The sequence below is a fragment of the Aedes albopictus genome, chromosome 3 (assembly GCF_035046485.1).
Source record: "Aedes albopictus strain Foshan chromosome 3, AalbF5, whole genome shotgun sequence".
NCBI classification, from domain to species: Eukaryota; Metazoa; Arthropoda; class Insecta; order Diptera; family Culicidae; genus Aedes; species Aedes albopictus.
This window is the reverse complement of record NC_085138.1, coordinates 393,530,358-393,552,973: the sequence shown is the minus strand read 5'-3', so window position 1 is coordinate 393,552,973 and position 22,616 is coordinate 393,530,358. Positions and strand designations below refer to the sequence as shown.

The following is a 22,616-nucleotide window of genomic DNA, read 5'->3' as shown; positions in this document are numbered from 1 at the left end:
GTGTTCGGCCATTTTCCTGAACGCCATTTGGTCAAACGCCATTCGGCCGAACGCCTTTTGGTCGAATGCCATCTGGTCGAATGGGCATTTGGCCGAATTAACATCGAAAGAATTTAGAAGAACTTTTGACAAACTAGCTGCCAATATAATCGGAAATATTTCCTTCTTTTAATAATAAGGTATTATTTCTAGTTTTACCATTCGGAGATTAGTTGGTGCTGAAAGTGACTTTATTTTATCAGAGTTGTATCCTTCTTTCCAAAATAGGATGTTCTTTTGAGTTATGCTGCTGATGTGAGAAACAGTGGCATTATCACAGTTCATTATTCATTTTCGGCGTTCGTCCAAACAGCATTCGGTCAAATGTTTCGGTTCGCAGTTCCTGCCAATTGACCGGTACGGCCGAACGATGAACATTTCCTGGATCATGATTATGAGTTCAGCTGTGGTAACATCACCCTTCTGAGCTGCTTTATTTTTTTTTTAGCTGATAAATGGCACCTTGTGAGGCACGAGAATTTCAATTTTCAAACACTTGTCTTGTCACTGGAACTTATTTATGTTTTTGACTGAATTATTCCTTCTTCCAGCTGAAATACAGGTACTCTTCGATATAACGTACAAAAAAATTTTCTCTTTGTACGTTATATCGAAGTGTACGTTATATCGAAGCAGAGAAAAATTTAATATTTTTTATGCTAATGTTGATGTTTTTGACGTGAAATGAACCATAAATGATAATTTCGGTGAAATTCACAAAACCACTAATGAAAAACAGGAGTTTTCATGAAAAACTCATTTCGTTTTTTGCGCTTCGATATAACGTACATTTTGCTTCGATATAACGTACACAAATTTGTTTCCCCAAATTGCGCTAATTTTGGGTAACAAGGCTGATGCTGCAACACAGCATTGATATGAGTGGTTTCGTAGTTTATCTGATAGTTAATCCTGGGAAAAAATGAAAAGTTCAATGTTGTACGTTATATCGAAGCAAAATGTACGTTATATCGAATTCGCTATATCGAGGGTACGTTATATCGAGGGTACGTTATATCGAAGAATACCTGTAGCATTAATAACAATATCAACTTCTGTTTTTGGACATTGATTTACTTTCTGTTGATTTTCCAAAATGTGCCTCGTATTTCAACGGTACAAATCTTGTTTGCCTGGGTTTAGAACTTGGCTGCTTGACCGGCATCGCTATTGATAAAACCCAGATTAATCCACCTAGTGGTGATAGCGCCTTTCTCGTCGAATATGTAGTCTAAGATATTTCCGTCGCCATAAGCCGAAGTGTTCATGAATCCTGAAAATACTCTAGAACGGAACAAACATCATTTTCTTCTTTTGTTACAGTTCTCGTTCGTCAATGAGGGAGTGGAGTTGATAAATAATAAATGTATTTGATGAAAAGAAAAAAAAAAATACTCAAACAATTAAGCAAAATCGCTTAATTTATCGGGTTTGGTACGAAATTTTCTGGAGGACTCTTCACCTTAAAATTTAAAAATTTATTGGTTTATTCATTTGTGCCCTTCCTCAAAATGTTGAATTCCGACCCAAAATTTCCAAGGGGGACCCCTCTTGACTTAAGAGAAAATCGAAATTTGTGTCAGCCTTGTTCAGAAAAGCAAGAACCTTATCAAAGCCATAATCAAATTTGGAAACTTATTGATGGCTCATATTCCTATCTTATGTATTATTTTATACGTATAAGCAGAGCTGAAAAATATTAAACCTCTTAATTGACTGCTTGACCACCTTCACTAGCACTGGATGCCGAACATTATCAAGACGTTTCAGCAATTTTTTTTCTGCACAGTTTAGCCTTTACTTTATTATCATTGGTTATACTGCCGTTCTACGCATGATTATCCCATGTTATATAGGATTCCCATATAACATGGGACAATTGGGCGTGGAACGGCAGTATAAGATTCATGTAAAATTTGACAAAAAAAGTGCAAGCAAGTAAAATTTCCCATAAAAAACCCATTCAAATTTCATCCGTGTTACAGAGTGCGATGGTTCAACCAGTTGCATCAAAATTGTGCGCAGTAATTTAAATCGCAAAAAGGGATAGATGCTATAAAATAAAAATTTCCCATACAACAATTGATCCATCCTACTGTATAATTACGCCTCAGGTAATCTTAGATGTGCTCAGAGCTTGGGTCAAAGACTATTTTCCTGCTGCCCGTTTATCTTGTTATCGAACAATTTTGATGATTTTATATTTCGCATGCATGGGTTTGGTTCACTTTTTAAACTGGCCACATCCGGCGAGACATCTGGAAACGGTTCCGGAAAACAACCGGTTCCGATATGTTATTTTGAGTATTGATTGGTGATTTATCGGTGATAAACAGCTTGTTAAGCGTTTCGACCTACTTCGGTCATCATCAGACGCATTCAGCAGGATTCACCCCTTCAACTTCGTCGGTTTACTATTCAGATATGGTCTGAAACTATTTTCCTGCTTACCGTTTTTCTGATTATCGATAAAGCCGCTATTTGGTGTGTCGCATGTCTGGGTTCGGTTCACTTTTTAATTGGCCACTTCCAGCGGGACACCTGGAACCGGTTCCGGAACACAACCGGTTCAGATGTAGTCTGAAACTTTTTTCCTGCTTACCGTTCATCAGGTTATCGCAAAAGCCGCAATTCAATGTGTCGCATGCCTGGGTTTGGTTTTTTTTTAATTGGCCACTTCCAGCGGGACATTTGGAACCGGTTCCGGAACAGATATGGTCTGAAACTATTTTACTGCTTACCGTTCATCTGGTTATCGATACAGCCGCTATTTGGTGTGTCGCATGCCTGGGTTTGGTTCACTTTTTTTATTGGCCACTTCCGGCGGGACACCTGGAACCAGTTCCGGAACACAACCGGCTCAGATATGGGCTGAAACTATTTTACTGCTTACCGTTCATTTGGTTATCGAAAAATCCGCTCTTTGATGTGTCGCATGCCTGGGTTTGGTTTACTCTTTTAATTGGCTCCTTCCGGCGGGAAACCTGGAACCGGTTCCGGAATACAACCGGTTCAGATATGGGCTGAAAATATTTTACTGCTTACCGTTCATTTGGTTATCGAAAAAGCCGCTCTTTGATGTGTCGCATGCATGGGTTTGGTTCACTTGTTTAGTTGGCCACTTCCGACAGAACATCTGGAACCGGTTCTGAAACACTACCGGTTCAAATATAGTCTGAAACTACTTTCCTGCTTACCGTTCATCAGGTTATCGCAAAAGCCACAATTCGATGTGTCGCATGCCTGGGTTTGGTTTTTTCCAGCGGGACATTTGGAAACGGTTCCAGAACAGATATGGTCTGAAACTATTTTACTGCTTACCGTTCATCTGGTTATCGATACAGCCGCTATTTGGTGTGTCGCCTGCCTGGGTTTGTTCACTTTTCTAATTGGCCACTTCCGGCGGGACACCTGGAACCGGTTCCGGAACACAACCGGTTCAGATATGGTCTGAAACTATTCACCTGCTTACCGTTCATCAGGTTATCGAAAAAGCCGCTGTTTGATGTGTCGCATGCCTGGGTTTGTTCACTTTTTTAATTGGCCACTTCCGGCGGGACACCTGGAACCGGTTCTGGAACACTACCGGTTGTAATATTGTTTGAAACTACGCAATTTGACGTGTCGCATGCATGGGTTATGTTCACTTTTATATTTGGCCACTTCCGGCGGGACACCCGGAACCGGTTCCAAAACACTACTGGTTCAGATTTAGTCTGAGACTATTTTCCTACTCCCCGTTCATCAGATAATCGAAAATGCAGTGGTTTGATGGGTCGCATGCATGGGTTTGTTGCATTTTCATATCTGTCCCCTTCCTGGGGTACCGGTCCGGAACACCTAAATGGCCATAACTCCGGAACGGCTGGACCGATCTGAACCATTTTCAATAGGAAACAATGGGGAAATATACCGCGTCGAATGAACCATCGGTCGTTGAAATCGGTTCATATTTACTATCTAAAAATGAGGTGACCTTTTTGTACACATACACACACACACACATACATACACACACACACACACACACACACACACACACACACACACACACACACACACACACACACACACACACACACACACACACACACACACACACACACACACACACACACACACACACACACACACACACACACACACACACACACACACACACACACACACACACACACACACACACACACACACACACACACACACACACACACACACACACATACACACAGACATCATCTCAACACGTCGAACTGAGTCGATTGGTATATAACACTTGACCCCTCCGGGGGCTCTATCACATTTTCGTTTTTGGAGTGAACATATAGCCTTTCGGTACACCTTGGTGTACGAGAAAGGCAAAAATGTCTGAACTGTTAAAATTGAACTTCTAAACCGGAGTATCCCAACCCTTATTCATTTGAATCTAATATACCACTGGAATGTGCAGTAAGTCAAAGCAAAAAGAGTGACACGCCATCAAATCGCTCACAAGTTAAGCTGTAGTTCTTTTAAATAAACTATTTTCTTGCAAATTGCTTTCAGTTCAATACAGTTTGAGTTAAGAAATTTACTCTAGCCACTGTAGGTTTTGGAGCCAAAATTCTTATCACCACTAACAATCGACTCACCACTAAAGGTCGTTTCCGAAGTGTCTACGAACGTTAGCACGCGATGTCACCCAGCTTGATGGATACATGCCCAATTGTGGGACCGGAAACATACCACCTGACCGAAAAGAACACCACACAGTCTGACAACCATACCAGCAGAAGAAAATAAAACCACCCCCATTGTAATTTCGGTTTTATCCTCTTGATCCAATTATTACATCGTGTTGTAGTGCGGAATTAATTTGACGTCAAAATATCGCTGCCAAGTTCTGCCGGGGGCTCGCGAGAAATGCAGACACGCACCGCACAATACGCGGCGATAGCATCGAGTAGCACGTGCGCGTGGGAGTCATAGGGCACGCGTCTTCCCGTCGTCGTGTTGCAATGCTAATTGAACTTTACCAAAAGACGTCCCGGCCTGTCTCGGCTATTGGGGACTAGGGTGAATAAACAATTATGAGCTCTCGACAGCCGTTCCTGCGAATGCTATCACACCAAGGAGGGTGATTGCCCCGAATATTCCATATCTTCATGGTGGCATGCTTGATTTTTCGAGGACCCCACCAATTTTCCTGTCCAATTTTGTTTTCACTGATAATTATCGCCCCTATTAAAGCTGGCGAAAATATTCGTGTGCGGCGCACTCGGAAGCGATGGCAGATAACGAGGTGCCGTCACCACTTGACCGCCTTCGAAGGGTTTTCAAACCCAAGAAATGACTAAACTGTTTGTTTCTTCGCCCGCCGCCAGGCTTTCGAAGGGAAAAGAAACCAATATTTCACCTCATCGAAAAAAAATCAAAAGACAAGCAGGTAATCGAATCTTCAACGGCATGTTATCGCGTGTCAACGAAAATTTTCGGGAACAAAAATTCACCTTGAAGTGAGAGTGACGTGGTGCGCGGGGAACCGATTCCGGATGCTGAGGAATTACATTTGCCATGACACGAAGACTACGGCGCACGGAGGACCGACCAATATGAGAATAAATATTTTGTCAATAAACAGCCTTCAACGAACTGACTTCCCCGGAATGGACCCCTCCGTTCAAGTGCGAACCGACCGATCGAATGGCACTCGCGACAGGCCTATGCTGGAGATATTTAAATATTGATTCAATTTTCGATGTCAATATTGATGGAGAAGAAATGTACTCGTGCTTGAAGCTTTCTTTCTCTTAACCCGTGGGCTGCGCTGAAGAATCCCGAATCGATCTCAAATCTGTGGCCAGGTGAATGCTTCGTGATAAACCCTTCTGTGAGTCAAATGCGAAAAGAAATTCCCTAACGGTTTACATTTCTCCTCAAATGATATTGACTGAAAAAAGCGTAGGTGTCGAAGCGCGTTACCCACCGATGATGCTCGTGTAAGCAAACTCCACCCGTCAGTCGGAGTCTGAGCCTGAGGTGCACCAACGCATGTTTGCGCACTGTTAGTGCGTCCTTCGCGCGCTAGGGGCCTGCTGAGCGATGCGATCGATCATCTCTAACGGGAAGTGATTTATTGATTTTGGATTCCTCATCTTATTACAATTGAATTTATCATCTTTGCGCAACAAGAGTCAATCCCAGCGAACCAACCAGTGGAGCATTTTAAGAATAGGGGAGATAGCGATGCAAATGCACCTTGTACAACAGAGGTGAAAAAGTGGAGTTTTCATGAAAAGAGGCATTAAGCAGTATGAAAGAAAAAATGGCCAAAATTCTACTCATTTATGAAAAAAAAACTTTTTACTACTGTCAGTAACGGAATGGTATTTTCTTGTTTTTTAACTTATAACACGCGGCACTTGCGTGGCTTTATTCTTTCTTAAGTCACGAGTATATGACAATAATGAGGTAAAATATTCAATCCCAACAGTACATATCAGACCAACATCTCCTAGGATGCATGCGTATGCATCTCTTCCTGGACATGACCAGGAGATGTTGATGGATTGTCGTCGTTGTCGTCGTCGTCGCGGATGGATGGCGCAAGGGCCGATGAAGTGATCTTGGACGCCCTCGAGCCGGGCCGCGGATTGTAAAGTCATCCCCGCACTCACTCATTTGTTTTCATTTGCTTCTCTCTTGAGTCTTGAGTCTGGCCGGCCATTGAATGCAATCGATAATGGTTAATAACTGCGGAGCGGCTGCAGCGGGGACTCCTGCAGTTTTCTTGACACACTTCAACGCCAGGGTTGCGCGCGGTTCTCGAGCGTTGAATTTCTGGCTTTTGTGTTGTTCCACTGCGCCTCCGGGATGGTGTTGAGTGTCATTGTAATAAATTATGAACGAGTGGATGCATTTCATTGTGTTTATACAGGAAAGAGGTGTTCGTTTATTGTCCATATTGGGATTGGCTGATGAGTTCAATACCTACCTTTGGAAAGCTCTGTGGATGCGTTTTCAATCATTATGAAACAGTGAACTAGAACTCGAGATGGAAGTGAATGTTTATTTTTCTCAACTGTTTGAATAATTGCGACGATTTCATGAATCAACAGTAACGTACCTGTCAGACGTATAACCGATTATAACCTACAAACCGGCACACAGTGGGAAAAATCGACCCAAAAAACAGATCTTTTAACGCCGCTGGTTTCGGTACGAGAAGTTGATCATTTCTGGCGTAAAAAAAATACGAGAAATGGATTGGTGCTAATTTCATTCACCGCACGGCACGGGAAGTGGTCCATTTGCCCTATTTTGCCCTTTTTCATACAAAAAGAAAATCAAAATGTACTTTCAAACAACTAACACGGCTGTAGATCATTGAAAATTGCTGCAGGTGTAATTGGAAGTTAATATGAATCATGAGAATTAATGAAAGATCCTTTAAAATGCTTATTTTGCCCCATATGCCCCAACAACTGTCGGATATTCTCAATTTTTCGTAATTGTGAATGGATTTTCAATGTTACTAACTTGAAGTTGATTTGTTTGGCATAAACAAAAAGCGCCACATCTTTAATCACCAGAATCATCTTCGGGAGTTGTCCAATTTGCCCCATTTTGCCCTATTTACATGAAAAAATGAGATTTAAAATGTATCAAATACTGCTATGGAACGTTGAAATTAGTTTTAGGTGCAATTGGAAGCTTCTAGTTATCATGCGCATATATTAAAGATATTTTCCCTATTTTACTCTACATGCCCCTAAAACTGCTGGATAATAACATATTTTGATGATGATTAACCTGGGCTTGTTAGGGGAATATCTGTAAATAAAAGAAAATCGGGTTAAGTACGGTTCCTTTGAATTCCACTAAGAATTTGCATCCTTTGACAGATACGTATTTCGACCTCAACTGTAAGGTCGTCTTCAGTGTCTTGTACTTGACTCGACTTCGAGTCAAGTCAAGTACAAGACACTGAAGACGACCTTACAGTTGAGGTCGAAATACGTATCTGTCAAAGGATGCAAATTCTTAGTGGAATTCAAAGGAACCGTACTTAACCCGATTTTCTTTTATTTAACATATTTTGTATGGTTTTGTAATGTCACTGGATGCAAAACATGAAGCCCTGGTACAAATGCGGTTTATCGAATAATACTACAATCATTCTCGGAATGGTATAAATAGCTGACCATTTCACCCCAATTTTCCGTGATTTTTGTCATGTAATGAATAAATCAATTTCCCTTATTAGAATTGGTACTAAAACCAATGTGATCAAAAAAGACATGTATACTTTTTGATAATTTCAGCTTTTGATGGGGAATTAAGGGCATAATAATCATTTTATAAAATACGTCAAATATGCACTAAACTAATTAAATGGGGCGTCTCAAAGCACCAAACTATATATATATTTAAGATGCCTCATTAAATCAGTTGTGTGCATATTTGCCACAAATTAAGATTAGGGTTAATGCTTATTATACCCTGTATTCCCCAACAAAGTCATATGTTTTTTAACTGTCCTTTCAGGGAATTGGGCTAACATGGACAGCTATTAGTACCCTCTCGTGAATGATCGATAAACCGTATTTATGTATATAAAAATGATATAGGACTTCATGTACGCAACCAGTGACATTACAAAACAATAGAAAAAATGTTATCATCCAGCAGTTTTAGGGGCATGTAGGGCAAAATAGGGAAAATATCTTTCATTTGTGCGCATGATAGTTGTTAGCTTCCAATTTCAACGTTCCATTACAGTATCTGTTTCTTATAAATATATTTTAAATCTCATTTTTCTATGTTAATAGGGCAAAATGGAGTAAATTACAAAACTACTGAAGATGATTGATGTGATAACAGATCTAGCGCTTTTTGTTTATGCAAACAAAAAAGAAATTCAAATCAGTAACATTAAAAATCCATTCATAATCATGTAAAATTCACAATTTCCAGCAGTTGTTGGGGCATATGGGGCAATATAGGCATTTAAAGGATCTTTCATATATGTTTATGATTTCTATTAACCTCTGATTACACCTGCAGCTATTTTTATTGATCTACAGTCGTGTTAGTTGTTTCAAAGTACAGTTTGATTCTATTTTTGTATGAAAAAAGGGCAAAATGGGGCAAAATTGACTACTTCCCGTGCCGTGCGGTGAATGAATTTAGCACCAAACGATTTCTCGTACTTTTTACGTCAGAAATGGTCAACCGAAACCAGTGGCGTTAAAAGATCCGTTTTTTGGGTCGATTTTTCCCACTGGTGCGGTGTACGTCAGTTCATATCGAACGCAAAGAGCTGTGGAAAATCATGGAATAGAATGGTTTCTCCAAAAAACTGACAAGACTGATTGAAGCGACGATGAACAGTGTAAAAAAGTGCGTAGAGGTTTCGGCCGGTGAGTTTAAGTTGTTGAAATTTCACTGATGACTACGAAAAGGTGATGGACTCTCACGCCTGCTTAACATCACCCTGGTAAGTTTTATGCGACGAGACGGGCTCAACAGCCGGGGCACGTTTCTCACGATATCAGGCCAATTTGTCTGTTTTGTAGTTGATAAATATGCAGGGATAAGGTGGGAGGCCACTCGACGGACGGACGTGAGGTGATAGAAAGGTGGTATCAGAACTTTGATAAGCACCTGAATGACGTGCAGATCATGAGCACGGGAGACTACCACAACGGAGGGAACGACTACGGGAACAACAAGTTGGAAAAATCTCACTTTCGTGCTCACCATTAGCGAGTTTCTAGCGGTGGTGGTGAACCGTGTGAGTTACGGAAAGTTAAGGATACCACCATTCGTCAACTCAAAACCAAAAAAAAAAACTGCTGGGAAGGATGATATCGCAGCTGAACTACCGTTCCGAACAGCTACCGGAGCAGTGGAAATAATGGGTAAACTGTCCTATTCACAAGAAAGATGACCATTTGGAACTTGAAAACTCCAGAGCCATCAACAGTTTGAATGCTGCCAACAAAGTGCTATTATCACCTTCCATCATCTGTCACCTAAAACGAATGAGTTTGTGGCAAGCCATCAACCCGGCTTCATGGACAGCCGGTCGACAACGGATCAGATCTGCACCATACGGCAAATCCTCCTGAAAGACCGTGAATACCAGGACTCAATGCATCATCTGTTCTATGGAAAACAATGAACGAAAACGGATTTCCTGGGAAACTCACCACACTGGTCAAAGCAACGATAGACGGTATGCAAAACTGCGAAAGGGTTTCGGGTAAACTATAAAGTTTGTTTTGAATATCGACGGGTCAGGGATTCGTTCAAAACTTCTCCAGGAGTTTATTCGATAGATTCCACCATGAATTTCTCTTGGGAATCCAACAGTTTCTAATGTTTTTTTTCAGGAACTTGATAGCGATTGTAGGCGTATTTTCGGTCCTCGGGTTGCTTATAAAACAACTGTTTTAATTAAAGCCGACGTTTCGAGCGTTTATTCACTCATCTTCAGGGCAAACTACAATTTACATACAAAGTTTGAGTAGTCAAGTCATTTGTTATACAAAAAATACTCACATCAAAAGTTGTTTTTAGGTCAAGTGGGTTTGGACATGGACTGATGGAACGGCTAACAACATTACACTGTAATTGTACATACAAATTTCGGACATTATGACTTGATTCGTTTTTACAATAATTAAAACTTTGGACGGAGCACAAACTTACACAGCTTTCACCTAGGCACATCTAAACAGGTTTGAATTAAAATGTCTATGAGTGGAGACGTCAAACGAAAAGATGGAACATAAAGGACGGAAACATTAACAGAAACAGAGAATCACAGCGTGCTGTGACGATGTTCTGCTATCTTTCTCCGTTCGTGATTGAGTGCAGAAGACCCGAGTAAACAACACTCAAATTACTTGTGTCGGTTCTATAGTTAACCGTTTTGGTGTCACAAAAAATGTGACACATTTCAAGAACTTGAAGTGCGTTCAAACGATTGTCCTGTTCTAAAATTTTAGTACCAGGTAAATCGAATCGGTGTTCGTTTTCAATCACATGGACCATCAACGCCGTCTTTTTGAATTCTTCCTCCCTCTCCGTCGCTCTGTTCGGGTCGGAAGATTTCAAATCTGCGTATCGGTTGATGAGAGACCGATGCCCAGAGAGACGGTTTTTCAACTGTTGCGTAGTCAGCCCAATGTATGCGCAGTCGCAATCGGCGCAGGGAATGCGGTAAATCACATTTCTCTTCTCCAACTGCGGCGTTGCATCTTTGAGCTTCGAAAACAACAGTCTGTTTGTTTTGACGCATTTGAAGCCCAATTGAACGTTGGGGAAGTTTCTATTGATGACTTTTGCGAGAGCCGGCGTGAGCTTCTCTACGTGGTGAAGGGATCGATACACTTTTGGTTCGGGATGTGTACTGCTGTTGCTCTCATGTGTGTTTGTGTTCTTGTTGATATATCGGTTTATCAACCGATTTATCAATGAGCTTGAGTAGTTGTTGTTTAGCAGATAATCCCGGACCAACTCTTTCTTCTCATTTTCTGATCTGCACGTCGACAACTTGAACACTCTCCCAATAAAGCCAGTGGCCGTGTTTAGTTTTTGTGTGAGAGGGTGAAATGAAAAATAATTCAAAATGCGCCCCGATGCTACAGGTTTTTTGTACCAGTCGGTGACGATTTTTTGCTGCGCTGTGCGTATAAGCAGCATGTCAAGGTACGGCAGCTGATTATTATTTTCCATTTCACACGTAAATTGAATGTGTGAGTTGAACTCGTTGAGCGCATTTCTCACATGTTCAATCATGTCGATTGGAAGAGCGGTGATCAAATCGTCGACGTACTTTTTCAAAAATGGAATAGGAATATCAATCCCTTCAAGCACGTGATCTAGCAATGTTTCCATCACTAAATCTGCAAGAGCCGGAGACAATGGGTTACCCATTGCCGTTCCCGACTTTTGACAGTAGAAGTTGCCACGGTGGACGGAAGTTGCCACGAACGGAGAAAGATAGCAGAACATCGTCACAGCACGCTGTGATTCTCTGTTTCTGTTAATGTTTCCGTCCTTTATGTTCCATCTTTTCGTTTGACGTCTCCACTCATAGACATTTTAATTCAAACCTGTTTAGATGTGCCTAGGTGAAAGCTGTGTAAGTTTGTGCTCCGTCCAAAGTTTTAATTATTGTAAAAACGAATCAAGTCATAATGTCCGAAATTTGTATGTACAATTACAGTGTAATGTTGTTAGCCGTTCCATCAGTCCATGTCCAAACCCACTTGACCTAAAAACAACTTTTGATGTGAGTATTTTTTGTATAACAAATGACTTGACTACTCAAACTTTGTATGTAAATTGTAGTTTGCCCTGAAGATGAGTGAATAAACGCTCGAAACGTCGGCTTTAATTAAAACAGTTGTTTTATAAGCAACCCGAGGACCGAAAATACGCCTACAATCGCTATCAAGTTATCAAAGACGGTCGTTATTTTATCAATATTTTTTCAGGAATTCCGATTTCTCCATGAATTCGTGCTACGATTTCTCTAGGAATTTCGGCTGCTGTTATTCCACGAACTCTTCCGAAACTTCCTCCAGGATGTATATAACAATCTTTTCTGATATTTCCCTGCGAATTTTTGAAAGCATTTTTCCTTCGATACTTCCAGGTGTTTTTTTTTTGGACTTCCTTCAGAAATTCCTAATTGATATTCCTCTGTAGGATGTTTTTCAGAAACTTCTATCGGATCTCCTCTAGCGCTGTATTCAGATCAGTGAATCAAAATTCAACCATCGCGCAACAATAATGACAATGTCGCAACCTGTATTTGTTGCGACAAACAAACCCATGCGACATAAGTTTGTCCCAACTTGAAAATAATGGGATTAACATCGTACACCACGAGTTTAGAGATTTTTAAGCCTTGCATTGCGATTTTCGAACGGTAACTTCGAGTCGGTAAACAGTGCAACTCTGGTGAAGCTATATCATCAAACAGTTTCGACTTTGGGTTAGCAATAATTGATTATTCACGAGTTGAAAAGTACGTAACAAATTCAGCTTCCGTTTTGTCTGCAACAAAAAATTTCGAGATCATGTCATTATCTGTTACCAGTAGGGATGAAGAGTAATCCTAATTGATATTCCTCTGTAGGATGTTTTTCAGAAACTTCTATCGGATCTCCTCTAGCGCTGTATTCAGATTAATTTCTAAAGGAATTTCTCAAATAACTCCTCCAAAACATACCACACAACGTGGATTTATCCCGGAACTCTCCCGTGAATTTTCATAGGGATTTATTTTTCGGGAATTCCTGTAAAGATAACTTTCCATGGATTTCTCCGGAGATTCCACTAGGGATTTCTTTAAAATTCTCTAGGCTGCCTTCTGTTTTTGTGTTTGATTTGATTTATTATGATTTTAGGCATTTGCCCATTATCTTAAACTATTACGACACATACATTCATTTCAGGTCAATTAATCAAAAAACTACATACATCTAATTTTTTCTTAAAACATTTCAACATTAAACTGATTCCGATTAGCATAAGAAAATGACATTAAGCGATACATGGGTTCATTCCTAGCGTAACTTTGAACTCTATTTGGAATTTGAAACGGACGTACTTGTCTTAAACCTGATCGACCCTCATACAATGAAACCTGCCCTGCTAGGTATGGAGAAACGTATCTATTATCTATGACATTCTTCAAAAATAAAGCATCGGCCATTTTCCTACGAATTTCTAGCGAATCTATACCAACAACCATGCATAATGCCTTCAGTTATTTCTCCAAGAATAACTGAAACAATGTACATATCCAAGAATTTTTCTTGGGTTTCGGTATTCTTACAGGGATATCTATTGATATTGCTTCAGAAACTTCTCTTGAGATTTTTTCCGGAATTTCTGTACAGATTCTTCTAAGACTCTTGCTATGATTTCTCCCGGAATTCAAGCTAGAATTTCCAAGCTATTTTTGTTCCGGAATTGCTCTGCTATTATATCTGGAATCCTAACAGTAATTTATCCCAATGCACAGTGGCCAGAAAAGGACCCGTAATCGGACTTATTTAGAAGCCACTGGTTTGAAACTCAAACTGAAGCATTTTCCATGGAAAATGGGCCGATAAATCGAATGGTGATGGTTTCATCCTGTGCAGACCTCGGGAAGGGGTTCATTTTGTCCCAGTTTACCTTAATCAGCCGTTTTCTATGGGTATACTTCCATAACTCTATACGTCGCAGATATAAATTGACGAATAGACTGAGGAAGAGTTCATGCAGTGCTGAGCCCTATAAGTGATCCATTATGCCTTATTTCACCCTATATTTATTGTTTTATTGAATATATGACCGTAACTTTAATTCATTTAGATTTTATTGTACATAAATTGTTCATAAATTCCATGGTATTATATCTACAAAATTGAATGATGATGATATCTTGCTATGTTTTATCTTAGAAGTGGCGTATTTTACCCCACTTCACCTTAAATTAGTAGTATTGATGAATATAACATAAGGGGCCGTTCATAAACCACGTAGACTTTTTGGGGGAAGGGGGGGGGGGTCTAGCCGAAGTCTACGCTCCATACAAATTTTAAAATTTTTATATGGGCAAAAGTCTACGAGGGGGAGGGGGGTCTGAGATGGCCAAACTTTGGTCTACGTGGTTTATGAAATTGCCCCTAACATCTACAGCTTCAAATGCTGCAATAATTTAAGCTTATGATTGGACAAGAAAGATGTAATCAGCTCAAAAGTGATGATGGAGACATGCTGTGACATGTCTGTGTAATGTCCCATTTTACCCTATTTCACCCTATATTGCAATGACTCTTCTAGGAATACCTCCAGAAATTAATCAAGCCATTCTTCTATAGAAGGGGTGTCTCTACGTCTAGAGATTTCTTCGGCGATTGCCATAGGCATTCTGCAAATAATCAAGGGACTAATCCGAAGATTTTACAAAAGTAACATACTGGACTTCTTCAAAAACTTAGGCAAAGATTTTTCCAGTTATTCGTCTTGGGGTTTTAGTGTTTTTTCAAGGATTCTTCTACAGACATTCCACCAAAGATTTAACTAGAGGTTCCTCTATGACTTTCTCTATGAATTCTTTTACCAATTATGTTTACTGTTGAGGGAGTTTAAGTTACAAAACCCCGTTTTGAGTAATTCAGGCTCAAACTTTTTCTCCCAAAATTTATTTTAATATTTCTAATCAATGTAAAAATAATCTTAAATCCTCATTAATCCACCTAGTGGAAGCGGGATCTTTCTCGTGCCTTCGAAAACCCATTTCAACAAACCTCAAGTGACATGTTGATGAATATCGCACTTTCATACGTTTAACAAAAATCTATTTCATGGCGCCAGAAATCATACTGTTTATCTATCTTTGATATTTGAGCCTTAAACTTAAAAAAAAAACGCAATCTTGAATTTTGCGTCGCACTTCGGATTTAAGTGCGCCATCTTGAAAACTCTGGTCACCAATTTTTCTGGAGTCCAAAATTCATATCAAATACAGGTCGGACTCGATTATCCGGGTGACTTCAAAATTATTTCACCTCGGATAATCGAATCACCGAGCAACCAAGCCATGCTTCTTTTCTTTTATTTTTGATGCTCTTTCATCAAAAACTGTTCGTTAAACATAGAAGCTAACATATATGACGTTGTATTGCCTTAACTCAACGTCTGATATTATTATAACCATGTTTTCTGAAAATGAAATTTTAGCTGAAAATGTGAAAAAACCAAACAACTTTCATATAGGCTAAATCCTATTTACAGATGTTGTATTTGATGTTTATCACATGTTTAGACATAATGTAATCTAAAAATTTGTGAACAAAGCAAAAACAAAGTTTTCCCCGGATAATCGAGCCCCGAGTAATCGGGCCCCGGTTAATTGAATCCCCGGATAATCAAGTCCGACCTGTATACCCATACTGCATGGTTTAAGAGACTGAAACTTCATTACACATCCGCCATCTTGGATTTTAGACCACCATTTTGGTTATTCTGATTGCTATTTTTGGATTTTCCGGACAACCCTCCCCATTCCAAATATGTTCAAAGTTAATGATTTATTTTCCTTAAATTTCATTTCACAGCCGTACTATTGAATTTTGGGACGCCATATTGGATTTCAGATCGCTATCTTGGATATTCTGATCGCTATTTTTGGACTCCGGACTCGTCCCCACACAACATGTATCGATATTGCATGGCTTTAGAGCCTAAAACTCCATTAAACAGCCACCAACTTGAATTTGGTGCTTCCATCATGGATTTTAGACCGCCATCTAATGGGCTTTCAACAGGGAATCCCGTTTGCAGAACGCGTGCGTAAACGTATGGGAGTCTGAAAGATATTCGATGAATTTGCAGATGAGATTGATCCATGTACCAGTGCTAACGAAATGTGGAACAAAAACGGTAGACTCACCGGAAAAAAAGATAAGAAACACACAGAACAACATCAAACAAACTCTTCGGGCCACATGTCCCGGAAGACTACACACCAAATTTTTTGAAACGCTTCCAGCGCAAAAAAAAATCAGCAAAATAAATTGCTGAAGCTCAGCAAATTTTTTGCTGAATTTCAGCACAACAGCACAACATTGCTGATCAACTGTCAAAATTTCTGGATGGTTCAGCAAGTTTAAAAGTAATTGCTGATATTCAGTTAATTCGCATTGCTGAATGAAATCAGCACAAAAAAAATCAGCAAAGTTTGCTGAGTACCAGTAAACAAAATTTACAGTGTAGATCGATCCAATGCCAGTAGCGAAACGCAATGTGCTGGATTCGTCGTAATGCGAAATGGGAAACATTTATTCAGAAGAAGAAGCGGACATCTGCCCCAGGGGTGGACAGTATTTCATTCGTACCACCATGCTGAAACAATACAATACCACTGGAAACCTTACGGGAGAAACTATGAGTGAAATCATGGGATAATATTAGGAGAAATCCTGGAAAGGAGGATTTCATGAACCCCTTGAAAGTTTTATAGAAGAACTCTGAACGATATCTCACGAGGAACTCTGGGAGCAATTCCAAGGAATTCTATAGAGAAAAATTCCTCAAATCCCTTAAAAAAATCTGAGCAAATTTCCGGGAGATCCTGAGAAGAAGTCACAGTAGGAATTCTTTTAAAAAATGCATCTGTCTGAATGAAATCCAGGAGAAATCCCTAATGAAATACCGGTCACAGTTTCGCTCAGAGATAATTGTTCTGGAAGGTTTTTAAAGCAGAATTGAAAGAGAATCCCTGGAGGAGTCACTGGAGAAATTGCTTGAATGCTGGTGAGAGTGTTCGAAAGTAGAAGATGGGTACTGGTGTTGGAAAGCTTTGACATGCAAACCAATAGAATAATAAACAAGGGAAGAAATCAGCTAAATTATAAAAATTGTAAATGTTTGCCATTCTTTTAGTAGAGAATCATTTGTTAATATGGAAATTACACTTCATGAATACCGATTTCTGCTTTTTGGAAAAGCTCTATAGCACGCTTTTGATAAAAAGTATTTATTTATGTACCCACGGCAAAACCAGTTTTTTTTAGCAACTTTGAAGAAGCAGTCGATATGGTTTTATCTTCAAAACCAAATAAACATCGCTCTGCGAGTCTGCATTTTGGTCATTTAATAAAAAACTTCCACATTATCTACTATTTATTATAATTTATTTCTCTTATCTAATGATCACTTCTCACCTCATCTCGTCGCTTCCAATTTCACTTCCCCTTCAACTGGTTGAAAAAGTTGGGAAATCCCTGAAACGGGGGAATACCCGAAAACGATCCACTTATGCTAAACGAACCCCCGTTGCCAGAGCTAGACGAAGCCGAAGACGACGCACTAGATGACGAACCGCCCTTTTCGCCCTTGCTGGGGGATCCCTGATTGAAACTGGACGACTGGCTCGACGAAGAACTTCCCTGCTGCCCGTTCGGGCCGGTGAACGTGTTGCTCATCGTGTTCGAGTTCGACCCGGACACGGAACCGTCCTTGTTGGTCTGCAGTGACTGACTGGAGGCGGAGTTTTTGTTACCTTGAAGCCCGTTTTCGTGGAATGTTTCCGAGTTGCTTTGGGCATTGTTCGACGATGTTCCGAATTGGTTCTGCAGGGTGGACGACGATCCTGCGTTGGATTGTTCCTTGAAACGGTCTTTCTCTCGAATCGAGTTGGTGTTGGCGTTGGATGAGGTTAACGCTAGGTTACCGTTCTTGTCGAAGTTTGCTGACTGACTCTGGGCGGCGTTGTTGCTTCCGGAAGAATCAGCCGTCTGGAAGCTCTGTTGCATTGTGTTGGCAGCGCTCAGTTGACCGGAAGATCCATCGGTGGCGATGTTTCCAGAAGTACTTCCGGCAGCGTTTTGGTTGAACTGGCCTAGTTCGTTTTGAACGGATTGTGATTGCGATTGGGATCCGCTAGTCTGGTCGAATCCCCCGAAGTTATTCTGTGACTGGGCTTGGCTACCGGCTTGGGACTCGGTGAAGGGTTGCTTGACGACGGGGTTGATGACAAGAGCGGGAGGACGAATCGGAAGAGGACGATCAAAAATATCGTCATCGGGGAAGAAAATTGAGTCTGTGTCTCGTCGGTTACGATGAGTTCCGATATTTTCTGCAGTCCAGGTGAAATCACTTCCTCCAAGGTTTTGAAGGTTGAGTTCTGGGAGACCGGGTTCTGCACTGGGGGTTTCAGGTGCTGGCAAGGGCGCTTGAGTGGATGGTGCAATCGTTGACGGAGCCGGAGGAGGTGTTTGAGGAGCGTTGGTCGTCCGTTGGAAGTTTGGACTAGCAGTTGACGGAGCTGGCTGGAACGATGATTGGGTAACAGGCTGTGGCTGAAAACCGTTGAACTGGACTGGCCGAGTTGGCTGTGGTTGGAGATTGTAGGGTTGGGCAGCGTTGGGTCTTTGTCCGAATCCAAGAACAGGGTTTGCAAGGTTGACTCCGGTTTGTACGATGTTTCCTATGGAGTTGAATAGATTCGGAAATAATTGACGTCTTCTGCGAGTTTGGTTAGCTTCAAATTCGCCTCTAATATCAATGTCATAAGTAACGTCCTCAATTTCTTCCGTAGTAGTAGAAGAAATTGGAGCTGGAGTTGGCGGCGGTGGAGCAGGTACTGCCGGTGGTGGTTGAATTGGAACTGTTGGTGGAGCTGGAGCAGGAGGCGGTGGAGGAGGAGGGACAGGTGGGAACGTAGAAGTTGAACCTCCATTGTTGATATTCGGAGATATTGGTGGCACTTGCGTAGGATTTATCGGGGTTTTTGGAGGCAATGGTGATGGACGATCTGGTTGTGGCCGACCATTTCCGTTGTTCGAACCTTGGCCTTGACCGTTGTTTCCACCATGGCCATAATTATTTCCTGGATAATGACCATGATCATATCCATTGGCGTATCCTGGACCTTGATTGTGACCATGGTTACCATGATTGTGATGTTCATGTCCGTGTTCATGGTGGTGGTCATGACCGCTTGGTTGGTAACCTCCATGCGATGGTGGACGTCCATATGGTGGAGGTGGTCCATGCGGTGGAGGTGGTCTGTGAGGCGGGGGTGGTCCGTGAGGTGGAGGCGGCCCATGTGGCGGTGGTGGATATCCGTATGGCTGGCCTGGGCGTCCAGGGACTTGTGGTTGCCCATAAAGACCTTGCATATAACCTGGATATCCATTGTTAACACCAAATCCAACACTGAAAAATGGTTGTCCTGCACCATACGGTTGAGCCAACTGATTGAATGTGGCCCCAATTTGTTTATTGACACTATTGAAAACATTTGCCGTATCCATTGCAACTTTTTCAAATAGGTTCACACCAAGTAGCCCTCCAATGGGAATTTGTTGGCCTTGAACTCCTCGGCCACGTTCGTATCTCGAATTTTGTATAAATCCCCCTGTATTATAATCATTATCATCAGCATCATTATATCCTCGTCTATTTTCTCCACGGCCCGCAGCAACTGAAAGTATTACAAGTTAAAATTAATAACCGGTTCCCGGGTGCGAAAAAATGACGTCGTAGAACCTTGTTCATCATTATGATTTTTCAAACCCTCTACCACAAACATTACTTACCAAAGTCACATATTCCAACAACCAGTGCAATACTAATTAATATTCGCTTCCGCAGCATCTTCACGGTTTTCTAGCACAAACAGATCGCCTTAAATCACCATAACCGAGCAAATCTTCAGATAGAGGCTCAACAAAAACTCGAGTCACTTCAAGAATGTTACGACAGAAACTGATCGGCGCGATCTCGCCCGGCCGATGAAGTGGTTGATATCGAACGGGCACTGTTAGTGGACGTCTTCGGCTGAATCTGTGTCTCTATCTCTCGTTCGGGCGTTTACTTCTCACTAACTGTTCATCGGACAGCCCATCCGAGTCAGCAACTGGTTTCCAACGATCAACCACCACACTCGGAACAACCAACCGAAAAGGATGGGAAGAAACGCATATCACAACGCAGACGACAACAATCGAGAACAACTTGTATTTTGCACAGATTTCCGAACGACTTTTGATTCCCCGGCCGTGTCTGGCACACCTGTTCCGTCTTGACCCGTGCTCGCATCGTCGTCGGCCCCATTTGCCTATGCATAGTATCATCACAAACGGAAGAAACAGGTTCTCGATTTTTTTTTTCGGTGACCGTGCGTTCGTTGCTTCATCAAGCATCGCCGCTGCTGCTATCGCTTCAGTTGGTGCGTGACTTCTTCGAAGTTGTTCTCGCTAAACGATTTCAAGTTCATTGCAATACTTCGGCTCGTGATTCGATGGACTGTGGGACAATTCGTTGACGATGTCAAGCACTCTCCCCAATTTGTCTCACTTTCCGGGTATGATGTCCTCATTTCAACAACGTTCTCCCCTTAACCAACACTGATCATAGTTTGTGAACAACCCCCGCCATGGGAAATAACACCATGGTCAACGATCACGACTGAGTCATGGTGTCTGTTTTGGTTGAAGACGGGGATTTACGCGTTGGATTTCTTCGCAGGGTTAGGTTAGTGTAGGAAGCCGTTCTCGAACTAGTATATGAAATGAAGGAATGCTTAAAGGCAGGCGGAAACTAGTTGCAGCGATGGACGCGACGACGTGAGATGTGGAAGACAAATCAAAAAGAGGAATTATGAGAAAACATGTGATAGTGATCGTGCGGGGATTTCCCCTTTTGAAGGAAGAAAGCGCTCGAATCAGGTGTATTCAACTTTACGGCATAGTAGGATGTGACGTTTTCTTTGAATATACACTCCTTATCGAAAAATCAGAGCTATTTTTGTAAAATTTGTTGCAATACGAATCAAAGTTTGCCAAATGGCGATCTGACTTCCTCTGAAGAGGAAGTTCTGGAATACTTATTCAGCTCACACTTCCCTGGATGTATGGATATTACATCTTCGGATGAACCTGATGTCTTTTCTTCCCTGGCTTCGGCTCAAAGTATTGTAACTATAGAATCGATTGAGTAGGCACTTAATAGCTTTGCTCCTTTCAAATCTCCTGGGGCAGATGGGGTTTATCCTTTTTTGCTTCAGAAGGGGTTTGATTATTTCAAACATGTTTTGAAAAAAAAACTTGTTAGTAGTTTTGCTACACGGTAGGGTCTGGGACCATTTGGGCAGGAGCAACTATCTTGGGCACTTGCTGCTATAACTTAGTCAATTTTACACCGTTTGACTTGATTTTTGGGACACGATCAGATACGCACAGTATCTAGCCATGTGCAAAAATTCTAGTCAATCGATTTTAAGTTGACCGAGTTATAGCAGCAAGTGCCCAAAATAGGTGCTCCTGCCCAAATTATCCCAGACCCTATATTCCCAAATCTTGGCGGGATATTACTGAAGCCTAAGACTGCGTAGCCGTTAATCTATAGGGTCTAGATTACAGTCGATCTCCAGCAGCAATATTAGTGTTAAGTCCATTCCGAAACTAGGTCGTGCGTCGTATGAAGAAGCAAAAAGTTTCAGACCTATCAGTTTGACCTCTTTACGATATCGAGAAAGCATTCGCTCAAAAGCAATCTTGTTTGGATGTTTTCTTAGATATCGAGGGTGCCTTTGGCAATGTGCCTTTCGATGCCATATTGGAAGCCGCACGGAGTCATAGTATATCTCCAATGATTTCCAATTAAATTCATCAAATGCTCAATAAACGATACCTCTTTTCAAAATTGCGTCTAGCAGGGATTAGGAAATTGAGTGTTTGTGGATGCCTCCAAGTCTTGTCACCGCTTTTGTGGAATCCCGCTGATTCAGGCAACTCAACAACAGCAGTTTCCCTTCTTATGGTTTGACCGATGACTACCTAACATTGTTAGTCGGTATGTGCATCAGCACCCTTTTCGACTTGATGCAAAGCGCTCTTCAAGTAGTTGAGGGTTGGTGTTGCCAATATGGCCTTTCGGTTAATCTGAGTAAACCATCTATTTTTTCTTTTTACGGAAAGACTAAACCGTAATGACGTTCAACGTTTGCGTCTCTTCGATTCTGAAATCAATGTGACTGAACAGGTTAAGTACGTTGGAGTCATTCTTGATTCCAAAGC

General features: G+C 41.2%; 2 protein-coding genes across 2 annotated transcripts; both read right to left on the bottom strand.

Annotated features, from left to right (window-relative positions):
- Positions 1-10,416: 10,416 nt before the first annotated feature.
- LOC134291906 (uncharacterized) lies at positions 10,417-11,992 on the bottom strand. The gene is made up of 2 exons (XM_062860305.1): positions 10,585-11,992; positions 10,417-10,525 (listed from the first exon to the last, which is right to left on the bottom strand). The coding sequence occupies exon 1, from the start codon at positions 11,962-11,964 to the stop codon at positions 10,873-10,875; it is 1,092 nt and encodes a 363-aa protein (XP_062716289.1). The 5' UTR covers positions 11,965-11,992; the 3' UTR covers positions 10,417-10,525; positions 10,585-10,872.
- A 5,705-nt stretch (positions 11,993-17,697) lies between these two features.
- Positions 17,698-21,040, bottom strand: LOC109417173 (serine/threonine-protein kinase pakG-like). The gene is made up of 2 exons (XM_062856016.1): positions 20,136-21,040; positions 17,698-20,020 (listed from the first exon to the last, which is right to left on the bottom strand). Exons 1-2 carry the CDS (start codon positions 20,191-20,193, stop codon positions 17,778-17,780), a joined length of 2,301 nt encoding a protein of 766 aa, XP_062712000.1. The 5' UTR covers positions 20,194-21,040; the 3' UTR covers positions 17,698-17,777.
- Positions 21,041-22,616: the final 1,576 nt, after the last annotated feature.